General features: G+C 36.6%; 1 protein-coding gene across 8 annotated transcripts in view; it reads right to left on the reverse strand.

The window, feature by feature from the left end:
- Nucleotides 1–14,778, reverse strand: part of EVL (Enah/Vasp-like) — a 195,030-nt gene that overhangs the window by 35,068 nt on the left and 145,184 nt on the right. Inside the window, exon 1 of one of the 8 annotated variants that reach the window (XM_081949674.1) lies at nucleotides 10,296–10,464. The exons of the other annotated variants lie outside the window; for them this stretch is intronic. Coding sequence (XP_081805800.1) covers nucleotides 10,296–10,368 — 73 coding nt within the window. The 5' untranslated portion in view covers nucleotides 10,369–10,464. Of the gene's footprint in view, nucleotides 1–10,295; nucleotides 10,465–14,778 lie in introns of those variants that run through there. 8 annotated transcript variants of the gene reach the window in all.

The following is a 14,778-nucleotide window of genomic DNA, read 5'->3' on the forward strand; positions in this document are numbered from 1 at the left end:
TTTTATATTTTCCATCTACATCGCTTTTGGTAAAATACAGGAGTGATTTACCATTGTTTTTTTCCTTGCCAAGTATTGATGCTATCTTCACTAAAGTAATAAACTGCCTCTAGCATCTTCCTATATCACTGCTGCTCAATATAGGTTTCTGCTTGTTTTGGCTGGGCAGCTGGAATGACCTTTACTTGGATAACCCTGCTTGGAATATGAATGAATGAATGAATGTATATATACACACCCAATGGTCTTTAGCCCCAATGAGGCAGCACAGCAGGTCTCGGTCTCTCTCTCTTTCTCCACCCCCTCTCTCCCTCTCTCTCCCAAGCAAAAGCTTGTGGGTATATAAATGCCCTTTACTATAGTATCTCATTCATAGTTCCAAAAAAGAGCTTCTAATGTTTCCAATTATCATTCTGGATTTCCAATTTAACAGATTTGATCTCACAATAAGAAAAATGATCAAAGAAGGCAAAATTGTTGCATGCCACATTTACCTGAGTAGAAACTGACACAGAATGTCAAGGGGACTGACTTCAGATGCATTTGTTGCCATTCTACATTATGGATCCATTTATATTAGTTATTTATGAACTCCATACTGCTAGCTATGCTCATACCATTATATTATTTTCATGTTTCCAGGAGATTGAAATGTATCTTTAAAAGAATATTATCCCCATTTTTCTGTCAAAGGAGACAAAACTATTGCATACACATACAAACTTTTGGCATACACAACTAAGATCGTATAGTGATCCAATTTATGAATCACTTTGTATTAAATAACTGATACAGCAGTTACCTTCTGCCAGAGGAAATGGGAGGAGGGAACTGGTGTATCAGTTATTTAATATGTCCAACAAACAGTGCAGATGGTTGCAAAGAAAAGAGGTGTTATATTTGTGAGATACAAATAGTTCAGATCAAGCGTCCTTTCAAAACCAGCATCTATCGTATTTGCTGCTTTCTAATTTAGATTTCTTTCTCTTTCTCTTCCTAAATATGTGCTCTCATCTTTATCATTCAACAACACCTGCCATGGTACATGCAAGTCAAGGAGGCAAGCTATCCCAAGCAGTATGCTGATTGTTTTAATTGCTTCTGGACTGAAATCCTTTCATTGCATCATTAGCATGGGACCTAAACAGCTGCCTAAAATAATCTTAGGGCTGCACTTGCATACAAAGGCAATGCATAATTCTGAAATTCTGAAAATAATTCACAAGAAGTACTTTGGACCTCACACAAACCATAGCAATCTTTCTGTTACTAAAACAATCTGATTTTTTCAGGCTTCTGTATAAGCTTGAGAAAATATGTGGCAGTGTTTTAAGAATCATATTGTGATATATTTATTAAAATTAGTAGCTTTTTTTCAGGCTTGTGCAGAAGCTTGCAAAAAATTCAGGAGAGAGATACTACATTTGGGGTGGGGGAAAGTTCAATAGCTCTTCTTCTGAAACATTTTCAAAACTTTGCACGGCCCTATGGAGTTGTACTGTTAAAAGAGAAAGGCTGGTGGAAAAGAAGGGAATCATATGGCAAAGTGCCCTACCTGTCTAACCTCCCAAATGAATGTTACTCTCTAAGGAATACGCAAAAGAACTTTAACACACAACTGTCTCACCTAGTTATCAAATGAGCTAAAATATGACCTAATCATGTACAATAGCAACTGGCTCACTGGTAATTGGAAAGCTTCGAACATGTTATTAAGCTGCCGTCCAAGTGAAAAACCAAATACAATCCAAGTAAAAAACCATTTGTACTTGGTTTAGATGGCATTTGGTTCAACAGCAGTAACTATGAAAGGGATCCAGGAGTCATAGTGGACAACTGAAATATGAGCCAACAATGTGCTGTAGCTGCCAAAAAAGCCAATCTAATCCTAGGTTGCATTAACAAAGGGGTAGTATCAAGGTTATATGAAGTGTTAGTACTGCTTTATATTGCCTTGGTAATACCACCCTTGGAATATTGCATCCAGTTTTGTACACACGAAACAAAAATGGTGTTGAGACTTTAGAAAGATTGCAGTGAAGAGCAAAAAAGATGATTGGAGGCTGGAGGGTAAAATATTTGACGAACAGTTGCAAAAATCAGGTATGTCTAGTCTAACTAAGAGAAGGACTGGGGAGACGTTAGCTATCTTCCAATATTTGAGGGGCAGTCATAGAGAAGAGGTGGTTAAATTTATTCTTCAAAGCACTTCAGGGCAGGACAAGAGATAATGATGGGAACTTATCAAGGACAAATCCAATCTAGAACTAAGGAGAATTTTCTTGATTATGAGAACAATTAATCAATAGAACAACTTGCCTCCAGAAATGGTGGGTGCTCCATGTTTTTAAGAAGAGATTGGAAAGCCATTTCTCTGGAATAGTATAGAGTCTCCTGCTTGAGCAGGGGCTTCAACTAGAAGACCTGCAATGTTTCTTCTAACTCTGTTAATCTGTATTGTAAATCAACTATATGTTAATTTTTGAAGGCAAGTTCTTTTGTCAAAGCTATATTGATTGACTGATTTTAAAATGTCTCTAAAACTTAGGGGAGAGAGAGCTGATGTCGCGACGATACGACATGTGACCTTGGAGCTCCAAGATCGCAGTTGATATTTCTGCCACTGGGTGGTCCTTTTGGACCTGAACCATCCAGAAGAGATGGTGATAGAGAAGAGTACATCCTGCTGATCTCAGGGACATCGCAAAGTCTCTGATTGATCCAGAAGCTCACAAGCTGGCTAAACTGTTCGTGAAGCATATCTACCGACTGCATGGAGTACCTCGAAGAATTATCTCAGACAGAGGGGTCCAGTTCACGGCTAAGTTCTGGAGGGAGTTCCTGCAGTCCATTGGGTCATCTCAGGGTCTTAGTTCAGCTTTTCATCCGAGCACCAATGGGGTGGCAGAGAGACTGAACGCCATGATAGAGCAGTACCTGAGGTGTCCAGTTGGGCAGACCTTTTATCTTTTGCTGAGGTTACGTACAATAATGCTGTTCACAGTAGCACAGGACTCACGCCGTTCAAAATAGTGAGCGGTATGGACTTCGTCCCAATGCCTGAGTATCCAAAGGTTCCCCCCCCCCCCTCAGTCAGCTTGACTGATTGGATGTCAATGCTGAAATCAACCTGGGAAAATGTTGAAAAGGCATTGGCTAAAGCTGCACAAATCTATAAGAAACAGGCAGATAAACACTGGACTCTGCAACGGCCATTCCAGGTAGGAGAGAAGGTTTACCTCTCCACAAAATATTTGAGATTAAAACTGCCTAGCAAGAAACTGGGGGCAAAGTTTATGGGACCATTCCCCATAGTAAAGATCATCAACCCAGTTACAGTGCAACTGAAACTACCTCGATTGTTGGGGAAAATACACCCAGCTTTTCATAGTAGCCTCTTAAAACCTGTGATCAGGTCCACTCTGAGACTACTACCCTGGGAGTAGGCACTTAGGTCATAGGGGACCGAACCCATTATGAACTTTAACGAATCCCCGATTCAAGGTGGCACAGGATACAACTCCAATACTTAATCAAGTGGAAGGGCTACCCATTATCGGAGGCATCTTGGGTGAAAAGTAGAAATATCCAGGCTGATCGCCTCATAGCAAAAATCCATGCAGAAAATCCAAGCAAGCCTGGGGGAGGGACACATCCCTAAGTTATACACCTGTACTCAAATTGCTTTGTTTTACACAGGTCGCTTTCAGGAAGTGAGGGGAGCCGGATGTCAATGCCTAAAGCGTTTCCGTGACTACTATCAACTTGAGAAGGGGGAGAAGGGAGAGAATGCCATGCATACTTTTGGCCAGAGTAAAAGTCTCATATTTCTGTACTGGGATGTGAATGCGCATGTCTAGAACCCTGCCATAACGTCCTGTTGGAGAATGTGATTGATGACCTCAGCCAGAGGGGAGGGGAGACAAGGGTAAAGGTTAGACGCCATTAAGTGGGATTTAGTTTCAGCTACACAGAAGTCCGTGCCAAGATGTTAGTCCTAATAAATGAATGGGTTTTTTTTTAACCTTGTCTTGGGGCTCGTAAATTAATTAGGGCAACTCTTGGAAACTTCACACATTTGATGAAAGGAACAGATGGAGGGTTTCGAGTGCTCATAAGATACAATGAGCAACAAGCTGCGAAAAGAAGTTCATAAAAGACCCACTAAGAAAACAACCAGAATATTAATTCCACAAATGACACAAGACATGAAACTGCACTACTACTGGAAAGATACAGGTTAATGTAGTGAAAGTTTATAATAAAAATTAAGTCAAACTTAGTTAAATTTAGGGTATTATATATAGTCATGTAAACGAGTAATATTGATAATAATACATATATTGGTACTAGTTTGAGGATATGAAATTTTATACAAACTTCAAATGAGGACTACGAGAGGAGACTTAAAAGTATTTGTTATTAAATATAATCAATGTTTATTTAGAATATGTTAGAAAGATGAAATGTTATTGAATGGAATGCTATTATATAGTTTTACCTCAAATTTAGGATATTTCATACAAAAGGATGTAATAGCAATTTATAGTCAAATGAATGTTTAATAATTATAATAATTTTTTATATAATATACTGGATTGATGATATGAGAATTTGTTTGAAATGAGTTGATAATTTGTGATCTTACATACATTTGAAAGTGAGGACTATGGAAGTGATGCACAAAAACTTTACAACCAAATGACATGCTGTACGTGATTGAAGAAGGTTCTATGTGTTATTTGTTGTCTGTTTTTGTCTGACCAAAAAAGAAAAATATTCTCTTTTTTTTAAAAAAAGAAATGATATACAAAGATTTTTGGGTTGGCGGAAATACCACCCCAAGAAAATAGAAATTAAGAGCTGGAAGAGACATCTGCAGCAATAGAAAAAGAAAGGAAGAGAGAAAGAGAGGAAAAGGAGGGAAGGAAGAGAGAAGGTGAGGAGAGAGGAGAGGAAGGGGGAAGGGGGAAGCAGAGAAGGAGAGAGGGGAAGAAGGGGAAGAAGTAGAGAGAAGTAGGGGAGAGGTAAGTGAAGAAGGAAGGAAAAGGAGAGGAGGAAAGAAGAAAATAGAGAAGGAAGAGAGGGAGAGAAAGGAAGAGAAGAGAGGAGATGAGAAGAAGAGGAGGGAAGGAAGATAGTGAGGAGGAGCATGAGATGGAAGGGAGAAGGTAGAAAGGGGAAGAGGAAGAGAGGAGGAGGGGAGAGGTAAGGGAAGGAGGAAGGGAAAAGAGGAAGGAAGGAAGTAGAGAAGGGAAGGAGGGAGAAAAGGAAAGGAGAAGAAAGGGGTGTCAAAATAGACGAGGGATGGTAAACAAAACAACCCCAATAGAATATTACAATTCTATAAATAGAATGACAAATGTATTAGAATTATGAATGTAAAAAAAGAATGAAAGAACAATAATTATGTGAATGTATATATAGAGGACAGGGATATAATTTTAGTATCTCAAGGACTTCACCAGGTTTTCCATAGAATATTGAGATCCATACACCAAACAAAGGAGTTCAGGGATTGAAGGAATACATTGGATTCTTAAACATTGACAATATTGAAAGTTACATTGGCTAAAAAGCTTCCTGAACACTTTGAGATGTATCATATAGATTTTTGGCTGCTAATCACAAAAAGTAACCTGTATTTTAACCCATTTATAGAAATCTTCTGTTTTAACATAATGGAAATGTATACCCTTCAATACCTGTTGGCTTTGCTGCACACACGAAAGCATGGAACTGTTGATGCACATCTAATACAAGTACAACCGGAATATCTGTGAAGATCTAAAAGTAATAGTTCTGCTTAGAATGCAGCTTGGACATACCAAGTTACATATGCAAATGGGACAACTATGCAAGAGAGTTGTGTTGCATTAAAAAGACATGGCCACTCTGAAAGAATTTGGTTCCAGGACAGAATAACATGGCACATGAACCACTTGTTTATCCGGGGGGGGGGAGGGGATATTCTTGCCTCTCCTTCACATAAAATTCGAACTGATGAAAGATTTTGTGAAAGCAATGAACAAGGAAGATAAGGTTTTCGTTATTTGAGACAGATGTTTCCTAGAATAATTGATGCCAAGATTAAGGAAGGCATTTTATTGGTCCACAGATCAAATACATCATCAGTGACAAACAGTTCAAAGATCTGTTAGTGGGACCAGAGAATATTGCTTGGAAAGCATTCAATAATTTTGTTGAGAATTTCTCGGCAACTACAGAGTTGCAAACTACATTCACCTGGTTGACATGTTACAACATACAAGACCACGAAGTGCAACATGTTATTAAAGATTCATTTTCCACATTCACACTTGGGACTTCTTTAGCACAAATTGAAGTGTAGTCAGTGACGATTGTGGTGAAAGTTTTCACAGGGTACTGTCACAACAGAAAAATTATATGAGAGCAACTGGAATCCATCAATATTGGCTGACTATTGTTGGACACTGCAGCAAAATGCATTTATATCACTGAATGTACATTAAAATCAGCAGCAAAATGCTTTTAGCCCTGTTGAATTCACACAGCATGTTGGAATTATTATGTTATTAAATACATTACAGTCATTAAAAGTTAATTTAATATTGCTCAAGTTTCCTATAAGACAGTCATTCTAAAATTATATTTGCATTCAGTTTGAATGGGTCTAACATAATCACCAAACATTTTTCAGGAAGCCAAATTTTCAGAAAAAAATTATCCAGTTTATTTCCCCCCCTTCCAATTTACTTTCCATACTTGCCATAAATTTTTGACCATATCCAGTCTGTAATATCACTCTACAATGCCCTTGGTCCATGCCTGATTAAATTTTCTGCACTATGAACAAAATATTGTGCATGATCACCCATTTATATAATTCATCAGTATAATGTTCAATATTATTCATTTGAGATCACATTAACGATTATATTTCATTTGATCATGAAAGTCTTCTCCACTATAGTCTTTTGCAGTGAATGAAATCAATAGAAAAATATTGCTACAAGGCTGCCTCTATCAAAACATTAGCGTATCCTTATGGGATACACATGCTGTCTTTAAATTTAGTGTGTGAACTGTTGAGACAAACTACTTAGGAAAATGCCAGCCAAGAGATTTCTTGTTCAGTTCTACCTTCTCTGTGGGTTAATTAAAATGTTTGTCTAATAATAGAGTCTTGTGTTTGTTCAAATAAGCTGTTCATCACTAGATTTGAATAAAGGCTAAAGAACACTATTTGGTCAGTATTCTGAGTTTATTCCAATGTGTTGCTCTTATTTTAGAGCTGTATTGGTAACTCATGGAAATATAGTTGGCATTAAGCATTTGCTCTCAGTAAAGGCAGCTTAATAAAGATAGTAATTTCTGCAAAATGGTACCCATCAAAACAAAAAAGCTCAAAAAGTATTCATTTCACATTCATTTTTAATCAGAAATATACTTACAAATAGGTTGCTGAAATTGAAACAATTATTCGTAGATAGTTGGCTCTTATAGTCATATTCATGGGATTCTATTAAAAGGTTTATATCTCCTTTTGCACTTTCTGAACTTTTTTCATATCCTTGAATGAAATTTTATCAGCACTTAAGATGTGTCATCCTTGAGCTATAACAAATTCACCAAGAAGAGACCTTTTCACCCTACTTTTCTTGCTATGTGTTGGAAGTACTTTCTGATTTGTGTCACCTCAAGCTGTACTATGCAGTCTGCCTGCTATAATTCATTTTAATGTGGGTAAACACTTCTGCTCCAATTGGCTACTAAGTAATAGGGTAAAGTAGGTTAACCCCTTCCTTCCTTCCCTGTCCATCCTTCCATCCATCCATCCATGAATGGTAAACAAGTAGTAAAAACCAACGATCAACAGTCATGTAAATACAGTCTAAACAGCAGAGAAAGTGCTTGAAATTTGGAAAGGAATTTCTTGAACTGGTTTCATTTTTAGCTTGTCTATGTTTGGCATATAAGCAGTTTGAGACTGCAGTGTAGAAAAACGTGGTGTCTCTGTGATTCACTGGAATCCTGGAGCTTTAAAAATGGCTTTGTTACTTTCCCTACCTTGACAGGCATTGACACCTTTTTTATGGAGTCTTTCAGAAATTTCTTTTGAACAGGATATAATAGAGAAAACATTACTGTTGTAAGGAAAGTCAAAATTTGTCAGATTTACAAAGAGCGGGGGGGGGGGAGCAGGCAAAAAAATCACCCCGAATGTTTAATAAAACACATAGACAACTGGTGTTTTAATTAAATTGATTGCCCTAAAAGGATTGCTTACTTTTCACACTTACTTTTACATGTCAGATGAAGTTCTGATAATATTTAGTGACAAAGGTCTGCAAAGCATCAGATAAAAAGGGGTGATTCCCCCCATCCCATGAATTAATGCCAATTCCCCCCAAGGGAAAAAATAATTCAGGATATGGACAGAACTATTTTATTGATTATCTGAGATGATTCATAGACTGAATGGATAGTCCCAAACAAACTTTAATCTATGAAATAGGGATACTAATTATCTACTTCATAGAGGTAATACACAAAAACCTGTGAAACAATAACGAACTAATTCTTGAGTTTATCTTACTTTGTTTTTTAAAAGAAATATTTTAAAGTTCTTGTAATGCTAACAGCAATAACTTAAAATAAGTTATAAAACAATATTCATGTGAAGACTGAAAAAATAACACAGTTCATTAAATTACTTTAATTAAATTATTTTATATTAGATTAATGTAGATTAATTGATTTAAATTAATTAAACCATTAATCTAGAAGAGTAAATAATTACTCGTATAGCAAGGGATTTTTTTCCATAAAGGGAAAGAGGTTTAGAATTTTAAGCTTTTTGTTAATCTGCTTTCGTTTAAATAAGTATGAACATAGTACGTATTTTCATTAATACTATGAGAGTCAATGGAATATGAGCAACTGCTTCATGCCAAGATATAACCATCCTTGGTACTGCCTTCATCAGCTTTCCTTGGCCTACGTGTCCTTCTAGACATGTAGGAACTACAGCTCCCACTAATTGACAGTCAATATGGTTGAAAACTGGAGTTAACCTCTAACACACATGAAACATTCTATACTTATATGCTTTTTCATTGTGCTGTTAGTGTGTCAGTGAATTCCATCATCTCCAACGTCTTCCATATTTTGTAATTGGAAAGAGAAGGTTGCAATAACTCATGATATTCTCCATTCTCAAGTGTCAATGCATTCTGTTTTGCTGGTACTGTATTTCAGTACCTGATAATGATGGTCCCAGAAAAATAAAAATAAAACCTCACAGTCTAGACCAATGTGCCATAAAACCCTAGAGAACCATTAAAACAGACAGACCCTTTTTAAGAAGCAAAAGTTTTCTGAAAAGCTATGTATTGTTAAAGCAGTTATTAACTTATGCTATCAGGTTAAGAAAAAAAAATCCTGTTCACTTGAAAGCAAGGCACACAAAACAACTTTATAAAAGGCTTGGGGAAAATAGCTCTGTCATGCTTGCTTCAGGCTTTATGCTTTCATGTTATTCTTACAGGGAAGAGAGTGGTGTACCGGGGATAATTTACAACCCAAATTAACCTCAAATAGCCAAAAATAAACTCTGTGGAAATAACTCCTGTGTGTCACTCTTCATTCTTCCAAGTTTGGAGTAGCAGAAAAATAGGGTGATCTAGTTCAGTGAACAATTTTAAAAAAAATCCTTTCATTTTTCAGGCTGCACATTTAAAAAAATAACTCACAGAAATATTATGATTATAAAGGTTCTGGGAACTTTACTTTGAAAGTAAACATCCAAGCCTGAAACATTATTTTGTTTTCTATTTTCCATTTCATTTCTATTTTTGTTTCCTCTTCTATTCTACTTTTTTTATTCTTTGAACTTGTATTATCCTCACACCAAATTGTCCTGCCACTGTCTTCCATAGAATGCACATAATAGCCCAAAAAGAATCTGAATCAAATACAATCAATTATTATTCAACATAATTACTAGTTATTCTTTTGTTCCTCTCCTCAATAAATATTATGATTACTATATAAAATGATCCCATATGGGTTACCTAAAGCATATAAAAAGCTTAAAATGTGAAATTTATTCTGCAGAGGAACAGGATATCTGAACCTGCAAGATACTTTTAGTTGTCATTTTGCAAAGAAGTTACACCCCACTCCAGAGATGCACACTTGCAAAATGCGGCATGTTCCACCCCCGATTTAATGCACCAGTAGATAATATTAGCAAGGACTTGAGTAATTGGCTATGACTGTGCTCTTAATGAACAGAAACTGTTACTTACTGTGTGCACTCAAGCTGATAGTGGCCCAACTCACTCCCTTCAGATGTCCATGCCGAGTCCGTCGGACTGGCATTTTTAAAACATTAGGTTACTTTCCACGTTGCAACATAAAGAGGGACAAGACAACTCTTCCAACTGATTTTTGCGTTGGGCATAGAGGATACTGTCTCCAAATGACACATCCGGAAGAAGGACTTTGCAGCTAAGCAGCCACAGAATCACTCTCCAGCATAACAAGAGAAATCCCTTGCGTAGAAAAGTTCCAAGTGAGGAAAAAAAGAAAGGAGGGGAAGGGAGAGAGAAGAGTAAATCTGGAACACAACCAATAACCCTAAAGACTCCTTGAGATATTTTGGACCTAAAAATCCTCCAATCAGAGACGTGATGACAGGAAAAAGCAGACACATGTCTCCCTCAACCATATAAGTCATAGATTAGGCAGACTTTGGAAGGACTGAAACAGGAGATGAGTCTTTGAGACCCATCAACCGGCATCACATGTCACTTGTCAATGTGAATTATAGCAGAGTTCCGAGGTCCTGTTTTGAGAAGTTGAATTAGTGGGTGAAAGAACATGTGTTAAAAGCTCTTTTTTAAAATATGTAATAACACTGACACACACATTTATATAGGGCAATATTACAAGCAGATTCAATTGCTCAGGGATGTCTTAAATACATTTTTCTTGCAAATCTGTTACTTTTTCCTGGTTATAAGCGCTAGTTTTTTTTTTTTAAAAAACAATCTGATAAAGAATGGAACTAATATAACATTAATCCACCTGAGAACAGCTGACAAATCTAGTGACACAAATTAGGAATCTGGAGCTCATTTTTTGGAACTTGACACTAACAGAAGATCTTCTTTTCCCCAGTTACTTATTTCCATGGTGACTTTTAATAGATTAACAACAATTAATCTGCAGCAAAATAAATTATGTCCCCAATCAGCAGATGATTTAAGAATTGCATTTTGCCAAGACAGACTACATGGAAAGTCAAAAAATTATATCACTGTCATCCTCAATTAGCTTCCACTATTTAAATTGTCACTCTGTGTCAAAATGTTATAGGTAATCCATCAAGAAAGTAGAAAATTAATCTACACAGAATCATTCATAATGCACCTTTTCTAAATAAAGTTAAATATATGGGAGCAGAAATCACTGGAGATTAGAAATAAAAACATGTTGACACAATCTAACATAGCTTAAAGATATTTAAGAAAATATAAATATTATTTTCTGCCAGTTAGATGTTTTAATTATAAAATTCCAGGGCAAAAATGAAAATAGGATGCTGTAACCATGTACTTTATTTGGAAGTATGCTTACCTATCCAGAAATTAGGCACTAAAACCTTAGAGAATATCTAGGAGACTTGAAAGAAATCTGGGTAGACAGCAACCTCAAATATTTACCTTCTGCCATCAGTGGCCTCCATTTTGACAGTGTATTAATTGCACTGTCTTGGAATTCAGCATGGGTCAACTTTTCACTGATTAAAGGACAAATTACAGCATTAGCTTATTCCATCTTATCAAGGGCTTTTATGGTACAATATTTTAGTGATGCAGAAAAGAGGAACTCTGCCAAATACCACACTGTGGATAGTTCAAAGAGTTTCTGTGCACTCCCTATGATCCCTGAGAATATGCCCCATAATCATGACTCTACACCCATAATTTTAATTCTATCATCTGAGGGTAGGAAGTCAGACGTCAACAATCCATTCCAACTGCTATGAAAAGAGGAATTCCACTGGGGGTTTCAGGGAAAGACCTGGGTCTCTAGTCTTCATAACCTTCTGATTTCCTCAACCCAATCGAAAAGCAACACCCAATAGAATGGTATTCTTTAGGAATTTTTTAAGTAAAGACAAAAAAAAGAAAGCCACTTTATTTCTGCCTTACTAATGGAGGCTTGATTGAACATTGGATAAGGAGATTCCTTTGCTTCCAGTTCCCCATTCCTGACACATGCACAAATACACACTTAGTAATGTGATTATTTGGCCTAACATTTATCCTTAAGGAATAATTCCATCCATTTGGTTTTACATTCCAAAGCTTAATCTCACAAAAAGATATCTTCCTCACATTCCTTTGAGTTGTATGGAGCAACATTAGTATAAATGATTAAGTATAAACTTGGCTGTCCCCAGCTGATGTATTGACTAAACCAATTATCCAATCACAGTAGGTTTGATTCAGGCATCTCATTGACATAAACAATAAGAATTAAGTGTCTGTGCTTAATTCTTTCCTATGGAATGAGCAGGACTTGTTAAACAAAGATGGAATGTGCCCACCATGAGTATTACATAGATTGTCTCTAAAAATAAGCACAATAAGTACGAAACCCATGTCAAAAATAAGAAGACTAAACAAATCCGTACCTATGAGCAATGGGATAGGAAGCTTTCTACACTACCAAGTCACACGTTCCAGTCTGGCTGAATTAAGTAACATGATTATCAAATGATAGCCAAAAATGTACTCATGACGGATCAGTTTGTCTTACTGACACCTAAGATTTTAAAATAGACAACTTTTCATCAACAGAATACTGAAGAACATTCTTAATCACCTGACTTACCAGGATCTTATTTTAGTATCATCATTTGTTCCCATGTACTATGATATTACTACAATGGTAGACTGCTTTGCTTTCTCTTTATTTTTAAATTTGTATAGGCTGTCAAGTCTTAATATTTGCTCAACCTACAAATATTCATAATTCAATAAAATTATTAAATCCCAATTACAAACTCTAAAATTGTGAAACGTTCTAGAGGACCAATGTCAAGGTTCCAATTAACACCCCCAACGAAGGCAAGAAGTTCCTCAAAATTCCATTTTATTAGACATGTTATATTGGCACTTCTGGGAAAACCTGAATCTGAAAGCTTCCAGTTTCCCCCACCCAAAAGAAAGTCAAAGTCCCTTCCCCCTGCACCCACATGTCCATCACATGGTCCAATCAATCCACCATCCCAACTGGAGATGCCTCCCAGTCACGCCACTCCAGGTGCAGGCTGAATCGTCCTTGACTCTCAGAGAAAAGAATGTTGTTATGGTTATTTATCTCTTTCACTCCTTGCAATCCCCTCTCCCAGTTTCCTACAGCTCTAAGTGTGACAGCCCTGAAGATCCAAAGAAAAAGATGGAAAGTTTCAGCTTCAGTGACAAATTATTACAAAATCTGGATTCAGTTTCAGAATTAGTTGCTGATATTATGTAAGATCAGCAAGACATGTGCCACTGAATGGATGCAGGTGGCACTGCATCTAATCTGGGGCCAAACTATGTAAGGCAATAGTTCTCAAACTTTTCTTCACCCAGACCCCTTCCTTTAAATAACTTTTGTGGTAACGGACCATGGCCACAGACCCCCCCCCCCAAGACTTAAGATTTAAATCACAACATTTCTTCAAGCCTTTGCAAACCCTCTGTGACATTGTGCTCCCCCTCAGAGGCCATAGGTTGAGAACCACTGATGTAAGGTATTATATAGGAAAATTAGTACCTTGAATTGAGCCCAGAAAGGAAATGACAAGTAGTACAACAATTTGAAACAAAGTTGTGATATGGTATACTCTGGAAACACCACCACTACCACTCCTATGCTCCCTTCTAAGACATATAAAGGTTTTGTTCTATGAACATTGAACTGCAATAATGCATCAAGAAAATTATTTGAAAATGCCTAATCAATGCCACGTTTCTTACTTCTAGCAAAGGATACAATTTTTTATCAATCAATACTGAAAATGCTCCCCTTTCCCTGATGTAATTTGTCTAGTCAGCATTAAAAACAGATCCCTAAATCTGAAGAAGAAACACAACCTTATTCAGTGCAGGCGTATTTTCAAAAAGTCAGCCTTTGGAATTGACAATTTTGTCTTATCCAGATTTAGCTTCAAATTGTTTTCTTACATTCAGTTCTTTATAACCAACTCTCTTTGAATATCCTAATAAGCCAGGATAGAGAGGAAAACAGTGGAATAAAGAGATATGAGAACGTTATCCAAGGGACAAAGAATGGCATTAATCGAGGCTTCTCAAACTGTTCGTAGTAGAGCTCTGTTGATACCACAATGACTGTTGGAAGTTCCAAGATCCCTGCCATCTTGCCAACAATATTAAAAACTCTTATTGTTCAGTTCTGTGGAGATGCAGTCAAAGGCAAAAATACCCATCTCTTTTCTATCCAAGTCTATAAATAGGCCTTATAACATGCCTATATATTATCAATAATATTTACCTATATATTTTACCTATGCCATTGTCAAATATCACTTGCCAAGCTTCATGCTAAGTGTCAGATTAAACTATCCCCACTCTGAATTCTCAGGCAGACGTAAGAAGTTAAGTAGCAATTCTACAGAGAATCAGAAAGACATAGATATAAATAGGCATGCAATATTTTTACTTGTGCAAATTAGGAAGCCCTATATACAAAAAAACATGTTTTCATTTAAAA

This window comes from Natrix helvetica (assembly GCF_964273705.1).
Source record: "Natrix helvetica genome assembly, chromosome: 1".
Lineage (NCBI taxonomy): Eukaryota > Metazoa > Chordata > Lepidosauria > Squamata > Natricidae > Natrix > Natrix helvetica.